The sequence below is a fragment of the Lasioglossum baleicum genome, unplaced genomic scaffold (genome assembly GCF_051020765.1).
Source record: "Lasioglossum baleicum unplaced genomic scaffold, iyLasBale1 scaffold0065, whole genome shotgun sequence".
NCBI lineage: Eukaryota > Metazoa > Arthropoda > Insecta > Hymenoptera > Halictidae > Lasioglossum > Lasioglossum baleicum.
Window position 1 is genome coordinate 556,518 of NW_027469125.1, and position 17,211 is coordinate 573,728.

Sequence of the window (17,211 nt, forward strand, 5' to 3'; positions counted from 1 at the left end):
GTCCCTCGATGATGATGGTATGGCCAACATCAGCAACATTGTTTTGCAGGAACCCCCTTACTCTGACATGTTTTCGAGGGCAAAAGCGAGACTTATCAAGGTTTATGCTCCCTCAGATGAAGAGAACCTTAGAAAACTTCTTCGAGGGCAAGTCAACGTAGACTGTCGTCCCTCACAGATTTTGAGGCAATTACGCCAATTGAATGCCGCATGTAAATGCACCGATACGGTGCTCAAACAAATTTTTCTAGAGCAGCTGACTGAGCATCAGCGTGAAATCCTGGTTGCCACTGGTTTTACCGATTTGGATAAAGTGGCAGAATTAGCTGACAAGTTAGTTGCAATGTCAGGCGAGTTGCCCAAGGTGAGTGTTGCCATTCAGGACACTTCACTTCCCTCGTGTTCTCAGGACACATCGGTTCCCTCGAGATCATCGGACAACCAGTTTCACAGAATTGAAACGTTATTAAAATCGATTATTTCGAAATTATACGCCCCTTCTGGGCGCAGTAGAGATCCAGGCCGCGCTCGCGCTAATGCGCGTTCGCCGTTGCATCCGCGACCATTCCGGAGTAAATCTCCATCAAATTCACTCTCTACTTCTTCATCCAGGAAAGGTGCGTTGTGTTTAGCGCATGCGCGTTACCCGCACAATCCTACGTCCTGTAGACCTGGATGCCCTAAGTTCGCTGAATTCTCAGCGTCAAAAAACTAAATTCTCCCTCCCGCATGGAGACCGTTGGTAGGGGATATAGGGAATCTCGTCGTCTCCACATTCATGACCGAATTTCTGGTCAAGAATTTTTAATTGACACAGGCGCAGACATATCACTGCTTCCGGCAGATCCAAAGATACGCTGCAAGCCTGCTCAATTGAAATTACTCGCTGCCAATGATTCTCGGATCGACACTTTTGGCGAATCATTCCGTGTATTGGATCTTGGCCTCAGACGAGTGATCCGTTGGAATTTTTGTATTGCCAACGTTCCCACCGCTATCATAGGTGCGGATTTGCTTCACCATTATGGTATCTCTGTCGACTTAAAAAGTCATTGTCTGGTCGATAAGGCAACTAACGTGACTTCCTTTGGAAGATATCACGCTTCTTTTGTAAAGTCTGTGCATACTAGCGCAGCTAAATCCTAGCATTCTGCGATCTTAGCTGAATATCCGGAGATCACGGGTTGTTCTAACCCGTTGCCACCCTCCTCGTCGGAAGTGTATCATCACATCCTGACGAAGGGGCCTCCTGTATCTTCGCGTCCGCGTCGTTTGGCGTCGGACAAACTTACTGCTGCTAAACCGGAATTTAAACAGTGGTGTGAGAACGGCATTTGTCGTCCCTCCAGTAGTCCCTGGGCCAGTCCAATGCACATGGTGCAGAAAAAGGATGGCTCATGGCGTGTCTGCGGTGACTATAGGCAGCTCAATGCCATCACCGTTCCGGATAGATATCCGACCCCATACTTGCATGATTATTCAAATAATCTGGCGGGGAAATCAGTCTTCACCTCTCTAGATTTGCACAAGGCGTTTAACCAAATTCCGGTTGCCCCTGAAGATGTGCAAAAGACTGCTATTACAACCCCTTTCGGGCTGTTTGAATTTCTGTATATGACCTTTGGTCTCAGAAACGCCAGTCAGTCCTTCCAGCGCTACATTAATCGAGCGCTGGGGGATCTGGACTTTGTCTTTCTGTATATAGACGACATTCTTATTGCTTCGTCTTCGATGGAAGAACATGATTCTCATTTACGCACGGTGTTCGACCGCTTGCGAAAATACCATCTCAGGTTAAATGTTGACAAATGCGTTTTCGCAGTTCAGGAGCTAGAATTCCTAGGATATCTCGTAAATGCCAAGGGCATTCGCCCCACGGCATCAAAAGTGGAGGCAATTTTGAACTTCCCCAAACCCAAGACCATTGTGGACCTTAGGAGGTTCTTGGGCATGATAAATTTTTATCACCGCAATATTTCTAAGGCAGCCGCCACTCAGGCACCCTTAAATGCCTACCTCTCTGATTCAAAGAGGAATGATAAGAGAGAAGTTCCATGGAATAGCGAGGCGGAGCGTGCCTTTGGCAAAATCAAAGAAGATTTTGCCCAGGCTACCCTTCTTGTGCACCCCCGTGCTGGGGCAGAGCTTAGGCTTGTGACCGATGCGTCAGATTTTGCAATAGGCGCGGTCCTTGAACAGAGGAATCATCCTCTTGGGAACACATGCCCGGCCTGGGAGCCCCTCGCCTTCTTCTCGATGAAATTAACCCCTGCACAGCAGAATTGTAGCGCATACGATAGGGAATTAACTGCGATCTATGAGGCTATCAAATATTTCTCGTACCTGCTTGAAGCGCGCGAGTTTAAAATTGTGACAGATCACAAGCCTCTATTGTACGCGTTTTTACAGCGTCCCGAGAAAGCCTCTCCGCGTCAGCTGCGTCAGCTGTCTTACATTGCGCAGTACACTTCACGCATTGAGCATGTGAAGGGCCCGGAGAATGTAGTCGCAGACGCTTTGTCGCGGGTAGAGTCCCTCCGACTCCCCTGCGAAATTAACCTAAAAGACTTGGCTCGAAGCCAGAAGGATGACGGTGAACTGGCGGAACTCCGCAAGTCAACCGATCATTCCCTTGTTCTTAAAGATATTTCATGGGGCCCTGAGCATCATACTATCAGTTGCGAAATCTCAGCGGAGGCCATTCGGCCATATATTCCTGCAAAGATGCGCCGAACTGTCTTCAACATTTTTCACTTGCCTGCGCATCCTGGTCCTCAAGTGACCGATAAATTGATAAGGCACCGATATGTGTGGCCTAACTTGCATCGCGATATTCAGCGATGGTGCAAGGAGTGCGTGGACTGTCAACAGTCCAAAATATCCAGGCACGTGAAAATGTTGCCTGACAAGATAGTTGCCCCTGATGGTCGTTTTGACCATGTACATTTGGACATTGTTGGTCCTTTGCCAATTCGACGTGGTATGCAGTACATTTTGACGATGATCGATCGTTTTTCTAGATGGGTCGAGGCTGTCCCACTTCCTGAGACATCCGCTCAGACCATCGCTCGTGCGTTTTTCAATACCTGGATTTCGCGTTATGGCGCAACGAAAGTCATAACGACGGACCAAGGTGCACAATTTGAGTCGCGTCTATTTACGGCACTCTTATCTCTCGTCGGATGCGAGAGAATCCGCACAACTGCATACCACCCGGCTTCTAACGGACTTATTGAAAGATGGCATCGTCCCTTAAAGGCGGCCCTAATGTGTCATCGTGACACTGACTGGACGCGCTCGCTGTCCACGGTCTTACTTGGCTTGAGATCCCATGTCCGTACGGACACGAATGCGTCTCCCGCAGAGTTTATCTTCGGAACAACGCTTCGTCTCCCCGGAGAATTCTTTCTTCCGGAGGATTTCACGCCGGACCCTAATATATTTTTGGAGGAACATCGCGAGCACATGCGTCAGGTTCGTCCGGTACCTGCAGCTCATCACAACAAGAAGCGCGCATTCATTTTCAAATCGTTGTATCAGTGTTCGCATGTCTTCATGCGTAACATGGCCAAAAAGGCTCTGGAGAGACCATACTCGGGACCTCACAGAGTTCTTTCCCGTCCTTCTGATCGGGTATTTCAAATTGACGTTAATGGCACGTCGAAAAATGTATCCATCGAGTTGCTGAAACCAGCCTTTCTGGTCAATCCAGCACTCGACGATACGGTCGATAGCGACCCTGCTTCGAGCGGTCTGGCCCCCGCCAATTTAAAAACTTATTCGCGAAAAGCAGTTTCTATTAAGCTATGAATGTAATGAAGCGCTGGTTGATACCGCCTACATCCTGTTGTGATGCTCTGCGAAATTTAAAAATGAAATTGTAAATGCATATTTTGCATAAGTTCTCAGTAGGATATATAGGCGGGATCTGTGACACTTCCCAATTCAGGCGGTTCTGAGGAACTTTCCAATTCACGGGAGAGCGGTACCGCATTGCACAAGCATTACGTCATCTAGGCCAAGGACAAAGCTGTTAGGCACCGCCCCCTTCTTTCTGACGTCATCTAGGCCAAGGACAGAGCTGCTGAGTCATTACTTAATGGTATTGCACAAACATTACGTCATCTAGGCCAAGGACAGAGCTGTTAGGCACCGCCCCCTTCTTTCTTACGTCATCTAGGTCAAAGGCAGAGCTGCTGAGTCATACCCCCTTCTTTCTTACGTCATCTAGGCCAAGGACAGAGCTGCTGAGTCATCACTTAAGGGGTGGTACCGCAGAGCGGTAATGCGCAAGCATATATTACATCATATTTTATTGCATCATATTTTTTCGCGTGGAGGGGGGACAATACCTCTGAAAGGTGATACTCCTTTGGTATTGCACAAGCATTACGTCATCTAGGCCAAGGGCAAAGCTGTTAGGCACCGCCCCCTTCTTTCTTACGTCATGTAGGCCAAGGACAAAGCTGTTAGGCACCGCCCCCTTCTTTCTTACGTCATCTAGACATCACCCTTATCTCTAAGGGTAGCAATGAATAAATAGCACACGATGGAATGTGAATTGTAGTCTTTGCAAACGTTCCGTCGTTGCAAGCGTTTGCCGTGACAAAAAAGTTATTTTGATATTTATAATTAAAAAACGGGGCAAACGTTACATTGCAAAGTGCAATTATATTTTGTGAATTGGAAATTTAGCTAATCAAAGTTGAAAGGAATATTTTGGCCAACAACCGTGCGATAGCAAGATGATTGTAACATGGAAAAAAATGTTGAGGTGTTTGACAAGCATGTCAATGCTGGTGAAAACTATGGACGAGTATCACGAATGGCATCGCTCGTACATCGAGTCTCTGCAGTGCTGCATCAATTATCTATCCAGTGCAAAGGATGAATTGTCGGGAAGCATGAAATCTAGTTTAACATCAACTATGTGTCGTATGAAAACTTTAAACGTTTCATTGCACAAACGTATTTCCTCGCCGCACACCGGTAGAGGTTTATATGATCGCGGCGGTGCGAGAGCCTCGACGCTCCGTTGGGAAAATGTCGAGTCGGCATTTAAAAGTCGCATATCGACTGGCATCGTTATCAACGTGGAACATATCGATCCTAAACAATTTTTACAACATGCGAAACGAATGGTTACAGGGCGCGTTACAGAATTTTTAAACGTACATTCATCGCTGAAAGCTAGCGTGACGTTGGAGGCAGAATTCATGCAACACACCAACGAGGTTTCCGTGAAAAGTTTCGGCACGCGAAACGTTGCATTGTTTCGGACAAGCAATCTACGACAGTGGTATCAGAGAGACGTTGTGCCAACGATTTTGACATCGTTGGAAGAGTTTCAAGAGCGAGACAGCGGGTGGGCACTGTCGAAGATACTGCATTTGATTGTGAACTTTAGCAAATACCAGCCATTGCAAGCCGGCTGCACCACTGAAACCTACTTGCCTCGAACGATTCAGCTGAAAAAAGCGGTCGTGAATGTGAATAACAAGGATGAGGCATGCTTTTTTTGGGCGGTCGTGGTTGGTCTCTATCCGGCCAAGACAACAACAAATCCATTGCGTTTATCATCATATCCACACTACAAAACAGTGCTTCAAACCGAAGGTTTTCAATCGCCTATGCTGTTCAAAGACATTCGAAAATTTGAACGAAAAAACGATGTTTCCATAAACGTGTTCGAATGGGTGCGCAAGAAATGTGTAACACTTCATTTGACTGAGAAGAAACGGAGAAGACATGTCAATTTGCTGTTTATCCAGAATGCTGCAAAGACGCACGGCCATTTCGCATGTATACGAAATTTGTCAAGATTGGTTTCATCACAGCTTAGCAAGAAGAAAAATCATAAACATATTTGTGATCGGTAAGTTGCACGTTTTTTTGTTTTTTTAAATTCTTTGAAGCAAGAAAAGTTTTCTTCCCACAGGTGCCTGCAATATTTCCCTACGCTGGAGAGATTAAACATTCATACAATCGACTGTGAACGAATGTATGATTGTGCTCTGACGCTTCCAACGAGCGAAGATAAGTGGTTACACTTTAAAAATTTTGTAAACAAAGAACAGACACCATTCATTATCTATGCTGACTTGGAGTGTCTGCTGCTGCCTGAGGAACAGGAGGGAGAAGACCGTGCAGCACGCGTACAATATCAACAACACCACGCGTTTAGTATAGGATACTATATACATTGTCGCTACGATGAATCGCTGTGCGAGTATCAGGTTTATCGTGATAAAGCGGGATGCGCTGCATGGTTTGCAAACAGGTTGTACGAGCTGAGTCAGAAATTACAGCCGCTATTTGATAAAACGGTGCCAATGAATCCACTAACTGAAGCAGAAAAATTAAATTTTCGTACAGCCACACATTGTCATGTCTGTGAGAAAACGTTTGAGGAAAACGATATACGAGTGCGTGATCATTGTCATTTCACGGGCGCATATCGTGGTCCAGCTCATAACGAATGCAATTTAAGCTATCAATCTTCGTACGTGATACCAGTGGTTTTCCATAATTTATCAGGCTACGATGCACATTTCATCATAAAAGAATTAGCAAATTCGTTCGAGGGACGGACAGACGTGTTACCATTGACGAAAGAGAAGTATATCTCATTCACAAAAAACGTTTCCATCGAGAGACAGCCGGGTGAAGAACGAAAGTATGTAAAGTTCTTGAAATTTCGCTTCATCGACTCATTCAAGTTCTTGAACTCAAGTCTGGACAAGCTGTCATCGTATTTAGACAAAAATAAATTACGCATCGTACGAGGTGAATTTACACATCTTTCTAACGATGATTTCAATCTGTTGACCAGAAAAGGCGTGTTTCCATACGACTATCTGGCATCGTACGATAAATTAAATGATACATGTTTACCACCGCGCGAAGCATTTTACAATCGGTTAAATGGTAGTGAGATATCCGACGTCGATTACCTTCATGCAAATACTGTTTGGTCGCGTTTCACTATACAAACGCTAGGAGAGTACAGTGATTTATATCTAAAATTGGATGTATTGTTGTTGGCGGATGTTTTCGAAAATTTTCGCGATGACTGTCTCGAGAATTACAAGCTTGATCCAGCACATTATTTCACGCTCCCCGGTTTCGCGTGGGATGTGATGTTGAAAATGACGAAGATTGAATTGGAGTTGTTCACCGACGTCGATATGCTGTTGTTCGTGGAGCGAGGAATACGTGGTGGATTGAGCCAATGTTCTCACAGATATGCATATGCAAACAACAAATATTTGTCTACCCACGATTCGAGTAAACCATCCACCTACTTAATGTATTTTGACGTGAATAATTTGTATGGTTGGGCCATGTCGCAACCTCTACCGCACAGAGACTTTCGATGGGTGGAGGATATTGATAATTTCAACATTGAATCCATTCCAATCGATAGCCCTGTAGGATACATTTTGGAGGTTGATTTAGAGTATCCACGCGAAATTCACGATGCTCACGCAGATCTTCCATTTTGTCCAAGTCACGATGCAGCAACCAGCTCGAGTCAAAGAAAGTTGCTGGCAACACTTCGCAATAAGGAGCGATATGTTATACATTATCGATACCTCCAGCAAAGTTTAAAACATAATCTGAAATTGAAGAAAATTCATCGAATTCTAGAGTTTCAACAGTCGCGATGGTTGCACGAATATATCGACTTGAATACAAAATTACGCACTAACGCAACCAACGATTTTTCAAAGAATTTGTTCAAATTAATGAACAATGCTGTGTTTGGAAAAACGATCGAGAACGTTCGAAATCATGCGATCGTGAAATTACTTTCTCGATGGAATGGTAGACACGGAGTTGAACGATTGATAGCTAGACCAAATTTTCACAGTTATACAGTGTTTTCCAAAGACTTCGTCGCGATTCAGATGAAAAAGCTGCTCGTTAAATTTTACAAGCCCATCTACGTAGGCATGTCCATATTGGATATATCAAAATTTCATTTATACACTTTTCATTACGAGTACATGTATCCAAAATTCCAGCAAAATTGTAAGATTTTATACACGGACACGGATAGTCTGATATATGAAATCACTTGCGATGACGCGTACGAGACGCTGCTGAAACGTGATATCCATCGATATGACACCAGTAATTATACAGTGAACAACGTTTACGGTGTTCCGATTGCAAACAAGAAACAACTAGGATTGATGAAGGATGAGAATGGTGGTAAAATCATGACAGAGTTCGTAGGACTTCGTTCGAAAATGTATGCGATTCGCGTGCATGATGATTGCGAAACCAGAAAGATCAAAGGCATTAGGACAAACGTTACCGCTCGAGATATAAGTTTCGAAGACTATGTCGAATGTCTTAATAATCATACCGAAAAGAGTGTTAGCAGTAATTGTATAGCGTCTGTACGACATCAGGTGTATTCGATGTCGGAAATAAAATTAGCATTGAGCCCGTATGACGATAAGCGATATATTTGTAATAATTTAATCAATACTCTTCCTTGGGGGCATTACAGTATCAATTGAGAAGTTTTTATTTATAAAAAGAAAAAAGGTATGGAGACGCATCCTATGGAAACATTATATTCTATGCGCTTCAGATTGGGAAGTAGGAGGATTGTTTTTTAAATAAAAAATACATCTTAATTCAAAATGCTTTTTATTATAAAAAAAAATTTTATTACATTAAGTAGGATTGAGTAGTAGATTGAGAAGTATGAGGGATTGTTTTTAAATAAATCATAATTAAAAAAAAAAAATGATTTTTATTATAAAAAATTTTTTACATTTTTAAAATTTTTAAAACATTACTTCAAAATATTGACTGGGTTGAGGGATTCCTTTTTTATGATACCAATTATTGCTCATTGATGTCCTGAAAAGAAAAAAAGTTTTTTAATATTGTAACAGGTGTGTTTCGTCGTCGGTCGGCTTCCTCGCGTTCGGGCTCCTTGGTGTTGAACAGCTCGCCGACCCAGGGTTCTAAACGACAAGTGGAGTGTCGACGCGAGGAACGGAGTCGATGCGGGTGAAATAACTGCGACGATTCGGTTGCGGTTAAACAAATTATACTCGCTGCCTTTCGGTCGCGTATGTTACGGTGCCTCAGGATACAGTGCGCGGTGGAAATACTACGGTGCCCGTGACTTTAGAACGTGTGACCGTGCGAGTGCTACCTGAACCTGTATGTGGCGTAGGACGCGGGCAGGATGGACAGGAGTAGAGTTAGATCACGACTGTCGTCGTGATCTCCCTACCTAGGCCGGGTTGTCGTGGTCCTTCGATGGCCGTGACGCACGGGTCATCGAAGTCCCTCCGGACAGTCGTTCAGGGAGTTCGATCAAGGTGACGCACCTTGTCTGGCTCGACTGGCCTCGTGGGCGACTCGCCTCACGAGGGTGACTTTCTAGGCGGTTCTTAGGCGACGTCGAAGGGTGACGCACCGCTTCTAGTTCGGCCGATTTCGTGGACGACGCGTATCACGAAATATACCGGTGACGCACCGGGTATGTTCGAGGTGGAGTACAACTCGCACCAGCGGAGCGACGGGATAACTGGACAGGAGGTTCTCCGACGAAGTCAAAGGGTGACGCACCGCTTCTTGTTCGTCGGCTCTCGGAGGCGACGCGCCTAGCGAAAGTGACCGGTGACGCACCGGGTGTTCGAGGTGGAGCACGGCTCGCACCAGCGGACTGGCAGGACGACAGGGTTTCGACGAGGTCGAAGGGTGACACACCGCTTCTTAATCGTCGACTCTCGGAGGCGACGCGCCTAGCGAAAGAGACCGGTGACACACCGAGTGTTCGAGGTAGAGCACGGCTCGTACCAGCGGAACCAGGATGCCGATAACGGCGGAGACGTGGACAACGGTTACAGGTAGAATACTCACAGCACTGGAATATCGCACGTGGTTGTTCCTGGATAACTGCTGGCAGACTCAGGTGATTCTAGTCTGTTCGTGCCGGCTTTTATAGGGATGGTTTGGTGGTAAGGGATGGTGGTGCGGTGCGGTATTTTGCTGGTGACGTATACCGTCTTTCGAACAGTATTTTGGAAATTTGATTTGGATTCCCGTTGGAATACGGGCCTGGGTGCGGGGTACGTGCGGTACAGGCGGTGTTGTTGTTGTGACAGGAGGCCGGTGGTACGTTACTAGCTCGCGTCGTCGTGTCTAACCGGTGGAGGTGTGACAGGGGTTTGTTCGTAACAGGCCTATGTTATGTAGGTCTGTTACACCCCCCTCCTTCTTCGGGAAAGCGAGCGAAAGGCGGTGCGACGTGTCTTTATTCGAAAAAAAATGCAAAAAGGTTGAATACACCCTCTGTACAGAAAACTAACAAAAACGTAATAGCCTGGCACAGGGTACAATAAAAACTTTGTGTATACGGATGTCCGCTCTCCCTTATTGTGGCGGCGTGCTGTTGTCGGTGTCCTGGCGTTGTCGACAGCGCCTTAGTCGTCCGGCTCGATCGAAGTGGAGGACCCATCTTTCGTTCCCCATCGATGTCACAAACCGTTTGGCGGTGACTAGCCGCAGGGGGACCTCGACGCGTCTCCCGTTTGGTAGTACGTACCATGTGGACGGGCACGGTGCGTCCTTTCCTTGGTACCGTATCGGTGGCCGCACGTCAACGTGGTCTGGTGGTGCGGGGAAACCCCCGTTCCCTGGTTCCAGGCCTTGGACCCCCTTGTTATTGCTGGCTGCACGTTCCCAGTCTTGTGCCCGTTCTTTGTGGGCTTCTCGTGCCGTCGGTTTCTGTGTGGCGAGTGAGGATCGTTTGTCCTGTTACCGTGGCGGGTGAGTCGGTTCCCGCTTTGCCGTTCCCGGATCTCTTTCTGTGGCCATATACCGGGTGGTCCGTGTTGCCGGTCCTTCTCCCGTGGTTGGCGTGCGCGTGAAGTCCGTCGCCCGTGCGGGTGTGGGTTCTGGTTGTGGCCTCTCGGGCGGTGGCGCCTCTCGTGGTAGCCGGACCCATTTTTCTCTGGGCGGGGGTGTTGCTGCCGGGGTCTTCTGGTGCGAGGTGGTATCTGGTTTCGTGGTGCTGCCTGGTACGGGCTTTGGCGGATGTGCCTCCCCGTGTTGGTCCGGTTCCCGTGGTATCGGTCGTTTCCCTTGCATCCGTGCCGTTCGTTTGACCGGTGGTCGCAGGGCCTCCGTGTCACCCTTCTTCCACCAATTAGGTGGTTCGGGGAGCCCAGCGGGGAGCCCGATGGACGGCCCATGTCCCGCCATCCTCCGGTGCTCCTCGATGGTTGTGGGCGGGATTGTGGATGTGCTGGACCGGGAGCTGGAGGTCGATCCGGATCGTGCCCGGTTACCTTCGTCCATTGGTCCTGGTCGCCATACTACTGCCCGGATCACCGTTTTCTTCTTCTTCTGTGGTGGGGTGGAGGTGTCGTCCCTCTCCCTATCGGGGCCACCTGGTGTTCGTCGTGAGGTGGCGACTGGTCGCGGGCGGGTGGCTTTCCGCGCGGTGATTTCCGTCCCTGAGAGGCCTCCTGGTTTGGCCGTTGCGGCCATGACGGTTGGCGGTGGCGGTTTCTCCCCCTGGGTTGTCCCTCCTCGAGCCCTGGAGAGTTTCGGGATCCGGAACTTGGTGGTTCTGGCTGGTGCGATCTGGTGCGGGGTCGTCCCCTCTTGCCGAGGTGGGTCCCCCACCTGCTCCTCTCCCTGAGCTAAGTGAGCGGGGGTGGAGGGTGTTCGGGGCCTCTCGTCATCGTCCGACAGGTCGCCGAAAAGGTCTCGTAACTCGTCGTAGAAATCGTCCATTGGCATGAATCTGGAAATTGCATAAAGGCTACTGATTATTTTCCGGAGTCGGCCTCGGCCGCGTGGGGCCGGGGTAGCCGTCTGGTCAGGGGCGGTTGCGGGCATCCTGGTTCGCTCCGCGGGGGCGTCTGGTTCGATGCTTTCCGGGCGCACGTCTTTTTCGGGGTTGTACCCCGGTTTGAGACCCCATAATCGGGTTTGTCCGCGTCGTGGTCGCGAAGATGGCCCCATTGTACCCGTGGGCATAGCGCGTGGGTGTCCTGGTGGCGGTACGGGCAGTGACTTGTACTGTTGGCAGCTGACGCAGCTGCGAACGTGCCGTGCGATGTCTCGGAACATCCCCGGCCAGTGGTACCTCTGGGCAATGCGGACGCTCGTTTTGGCGATTCCTAGATGTCCCGCGGTGGGGTCGTCGTGAAATTGCCGTAGCACTGCCTCTCGGTCGATTGCCGGTATGCATATTTTCCATGCGTTTCCGGAATCTGGCTCGTTGTAATCGAGCTGCTGCGGTATTCGTCGTTGCAGTTTTCCCTCGTAAATCCGGAAATCCGGGACTGAGGCGGGATCGTGCTGCACGGCTTCCATCTTCTTCTCGTACCAGGAGTCGTTACGCGGTTTGGTGCGGAGGAGACTGACGCCTGGTACCGGTTTGATGCGGGATAATGCGTCTGCTACATGGTTCGGCTTTCCTGGCCGATACTGGGTGTCGACGTCGTACCGCCGCACTCCGGGGGCCCATTTGTACGCTCCGGCGTTGATACATGACAATTGGGCACCGGTATCATGCAAGGCGGTGCTTTCCTTTCCCAATATCCGGGTTGGTAGGGAGGGGCGGGGTGGGTACTTTATCCCTGGGGCCGGCGCGCGCCCGTCTACGGCGGGCCCCGGTTGTCGTTTCCCGACGGATGACACTCCTCCGTGCGTATGCCGTCTCGACCACATCGCGAGCAGAATCTCCGATAGGCGTTTCTACACTCGAAACGGGTGTGGCCCCGTTGTTTACACCGCCAGCAGTGTGTCATTCGACTGTAGCTGTTGGTGTTGTCACCTTGAATCGCACTGGCGTCCCCTTCCCCACGGGGTGTGTTGCTCAGTCGGGCGAGTCGTACCTCGGTTGGTTCGGCGTGTGCCTGGTTTGGCGTGTGGTCCTGGTTCTCGTTGATGGCGGCGGCGAGAGGCCGGCTGGCAGTCCGTTGCATTTGATTTTTCCGCTCCATGGCTCTCTCGATGCGTTGCACGTGTCGGAGCAGGTCTCGGATGCTGGAAATCGCTTCTGGATCGATGATGGCCGTGTAATCGGGCAGCATGTTCTCATAAATGGTTTCCAGGTATTCGTCCGTCGGGATGAGCGCTCTTCTCATGAGGGTGGTGAGCGCGTTCATGTACTCATGGAACGGTTCTCCGGGTTTCTGTACGCGTGCTCGTGCTTCGCGTGCTCGTTGCACCTGGGTCTTGTGTCCGGCGTAGACCATCAGGAAGTCTGTGGTGAATTCCTCCCATGTGCTGATCTGGTATCGGTTGCTCCGGTACCAGTCTTGGGCGTCTCCTCGCAAAAGTTCCGGCATCCCCTCTAACAATTCTGCGTCGGAGATGCGATATGAATGGGCTAGTTCTCCTATCCGTTCGAGGAACCGAAAAGGGTCCTTGCCGTCCGTCGTGCATCCCCATTTGCGCATCCGGTCCATTCTTTTTCCGGTGTCTTCTTGCTCTGCTGCGGCCATTCTGCCGACGCCGGCCATTGGGTCGGCTTGTCGGGACGTGCCTGGTTGCATGGTGTTTAAGAATTGCGGGGTCTTCGGTTCGGTCATGTCGACGAGGTCGGTGATCTGCAGGTGAATCTACTTGGTCCACTATTGGCGGTGTTCGTCCGTTGACCAGGTTACTGGTAAATTTCGTCGACGCGGCGTGTTCGAAATTTCGACTCTCGGGGCAGGTAATACCGGTGCGCATCCAGAGATGGCGTCAGGGGTACGAAACGCGTGTGTGTGCCGGCGCGGTCACGGTTCAACGCGGCTCAGGAATGTTACGCGGCGTACTGGTCCTCTGGTTACGCGCGCGTTACCGTGTTGAACCGGTGATTGTTTATTTTGAAAAGCTAATCGCGACGCGGATGCCTTTCCGTCAGTCCCTGTTCGGGCGCCATGTAACAGGTGTGTTTCGTCGTCGGTCGGCTTCCTCGCGTTCGGGCTCCTTGGTGTTGAACAGCTCGCCGACCCAGGGTTCTAAACGACAAGTGGAGTGTCGACGCGAGGAACGGAGTCGATGCGGGTGAAATAACTGCGACGATTCGGTTGCGGTTAAACAAATTATACTCGCTGCCTTTCGGTCGCGTATGTTACGGTGCCTCAGGATACAGTGCGCGGTGGAAATACTACGGTGCCCGTGACTTTAGAACGTGTGACCGTGCGAGTGCTACCTGAACCTGTATGTGGCGTAGGACGCGGGCAGGATGGACAGGAGTAGAGTTAGATCACGACTGTCGTCGTGATCTCCCTACCTAGGCCGGGTTGTCGTGGTCCTTCGATGGCCGTGACGCACGGGTCATCGAAGTCCCTCCGGACAGTCGTTCAGGGAGTTCGATCAAGGTGACGCACCTTGTCTGGCTCGACTGGCCTCGTGGGCGACTCGCCTCACGAGGGTGACTTTCTAGGCGGTTCTTAGGCGACGTCGAAGGGTGACGCACCGCTTCTAGTTCGGCCGATTTCGTGGACGACGCGTATCACGAAATATACCGGTGACGCACCGGGTATGTTCGAGGTGGAGTACAACTCGCACCAGCGGAGCGACGGGATAACTGGACAGGAGGTTCTCCGACGAAGTCAAAGGGTGACGCACCGCTTCTTGTTCGTCGGCTCTCGGAGGCGACGCGCCTAGCGAAAGTGACCGGTGACGCACCGGGTGTTCGAGGTGGAGCACGGCTCGCACCAGCGGACTGGCAGGACGACAGGGTTTCGACGAGGTCGAAGGGTGACACACCGCTTCTTAATCGTCGACTCTCGGAGGCGACGCGCCTAGCGAAAGAGACCGGTGACACACCGAGTGTTCGAGGTAGAGCACGGCTCGTACCAGCGGAACCAGGATGCCGATAACGGCGGAGACGTGGACAACGGTTACAGGTAGAATACTCACAGCACTGGAATATCGCACGTGGTTGTTCCTGGATAACTGCTGGCAGACTCAGGTGATTCTAGTCTGTTCGTGCCGGCTTTTATAGGGATGGTTTGGTGGTAAGGGATGGTGGTGCGGTGCGGTATTTTGCTGGTGACGTATACCGTCTTTCGAACAGTATTTTGGAAATTTGATTTGGATTCCCGTTGGAATACGGGCCTGGGTGCGGGGTACGTGCGGTACAGGCGGTGTTGTTGTTGTGACAGGAGGCCGGTGGTACGTTACTAGCTCGCGTCGTCGTGTCTAACCGGTGGAGGTGTGACAGGGGTTTGTTCGTAACAGGCCTATGTTATGTAGGTCTGTTACAATATTAATAATTTTTTTTAAATTAATAAATATAAAAATTATTTTTAAGTGTTAATTATTAATAAATATAAAAATTGGTAACTTACGCACCATATCTAATTGAATATCAATTGTGGCAAACGCGTCCCATTCATCAGCACTATGCCTCACGGCATACTGCCATCCCCTGTTGAACGCTGTTCGCTCCTCCTCCGTGTTGAAATTCTGTAATAATATTTATTAATTAAAATATCTTTAATAAAATATTATTTATTTCTTTATACTTACCACCAACTCCAAATACCCACTGAGGGAAACTTCAGCCTCAACAATTAGGTATAACATCTTGAAATGTGCTTGGACATTGTCAACACCCATTGTTTTATACAAGTACCCCCTCCGGAAAAAGATGCAATGAAATCTCGTGAGATTAGAAAAGACGTTTCGTTGCAGTAGATAATGAAATCTGAACTCGCGAAATTCAATCAGTGCTAATCGAGAGAACTGATGTGACCAGATGTTTTGACCTGGTAACTCCAAACCGTTAAAGAACGCCACTACTGCAGCTTGCTAGATTAGAAAAGTCTCATAGAGGAAAGACAAAATTCCTCAGACTTTACAAGTCAACATCAACCGCGAAAGGATGCTGTTACAGATTATGAAACGCTCCTCTTACAATGATATGGATAAGAACCGTAAAACATCTGGGGCACAATTCCACATGCGGCAAAAAGATAAGGGGGAAACTCTATACCACTCTGAAAAAAAAAGTGAAGTAGAAATTCTCTCGGTGATGTAGGATTGTGTTCAGATGTTTCCCCAGCTTGACAACTCGGCATCAGCAGCGAAATAATGCTGTTACAGATTATGAAACGCACCTCTTGCAATGATATGAATAAGAATCATGAAGCACGTTCGAGGGTACAATCCTACATGCGGCAAAATGATAAGGGGGAAACTCTATACCACTCTGAAAAAGTGGAGTAGAAACTCTCTCGAGGGGTGGTACAGCGCTATTGCAAGGATGAGGATTGTTTTTAAATAAAAAATCATTCACATAATTTTTTATTTGATAAAGTATATATTTTTTGTACAAGCGTTTTTTAAGTAATTTTTCGAACAATGTTCGTTAGTGGATTGTATTCCATGATACGGTCATGTAGTATTAAGCAGTAGGCTGTTGTCGATGGGGGGACGTCGGTTCGACATTCAAATTCAATTCGCACGTCAACCGTAGCATTTTTTAACACTTCGTTTTGTCGAGAACAATCGAGAACGACGAGTGGACCGTATTGCAAGAAATCCGTGACATCGAGTAGCGCTTCACCGTTTCCATAGTATGATTCTTGGAATTTTGCATACATGTCATAGAGCAACGCGTATTTACCTTTCTCGAAATCGATATTTAGATCATCGTATGGATAGGTTTCCGAGTTCAAGTAAAGTCGAATATTTGTCAATGCGCAATGATCGAATCGTGTAGCCGTTTTCATTAAGTTGTTCTTTCGATTGGTTTGCAAAGCGAATATCACGTATCGCGGTTTTTCCATTTGTAGAGCCGTTTTTATCGCCCATGTATGCTTCGTAGTTGTCTGTAGTAGAGGATATTCATACAGATCCCACGATCGAAAGGTCATGTCGATCGGTCTGTCGCTGTCTAAAATCTGTAGCATGGACAGCTTATGTACTTCATCCAATGTGACGTGAGGCATTCGCCATTGAATTTTGTATAGATTCAGAATAGGTTTCGCGTTGTTGGAAGGACTGTACAACGCATTCGCATCGGTACGCGAGCGAATCAAAATTAATTCGTGCCGAGCATTTATCACGATGCGTTTGTAGTCTTCGCAGAAGCCTAATAAAACACTCATAGGTACGCAAAAGTTGAAATATATTGCAGCCGTGGCCGTTGCAGTCTGCTTCTGTCCATCATCACCATACAGCCAACCAGCGTTGGACAATGCGCTGCTTCTCGTTCTAGAC

The 17,211-nt window shown here is 48.6% G+C and overlaps 1 protein-coding gene across 1 annotated transcript; it reads left to right on the forward strand.

Moving 5' to 3' along the window:
* Positions 1 to 4,787: 4,787 nt before the first annotated feature.
* LOC143219744 (uncharacterized) lies at positions 4,788 to 8,617 on the forward strand. Its single transcript, XM_076445624.1, has 4 exons — positions 4,788 to 5,875; positions 5,939 to 7,550; positions 7,911 to 8,237; positions 8,606 to 8,617. The coding sequence occupies exons 1-4, from the start codon at positions 4,788 to 4,790 to the stop codon at positions 8,615 to 8,617; spliced, it is 3,039 nt and encodes a 1,012-aa protein (XP_076301739.1).
* Positions 8,618 to 17,211: the final 8,594 nt, after the last annotated feature.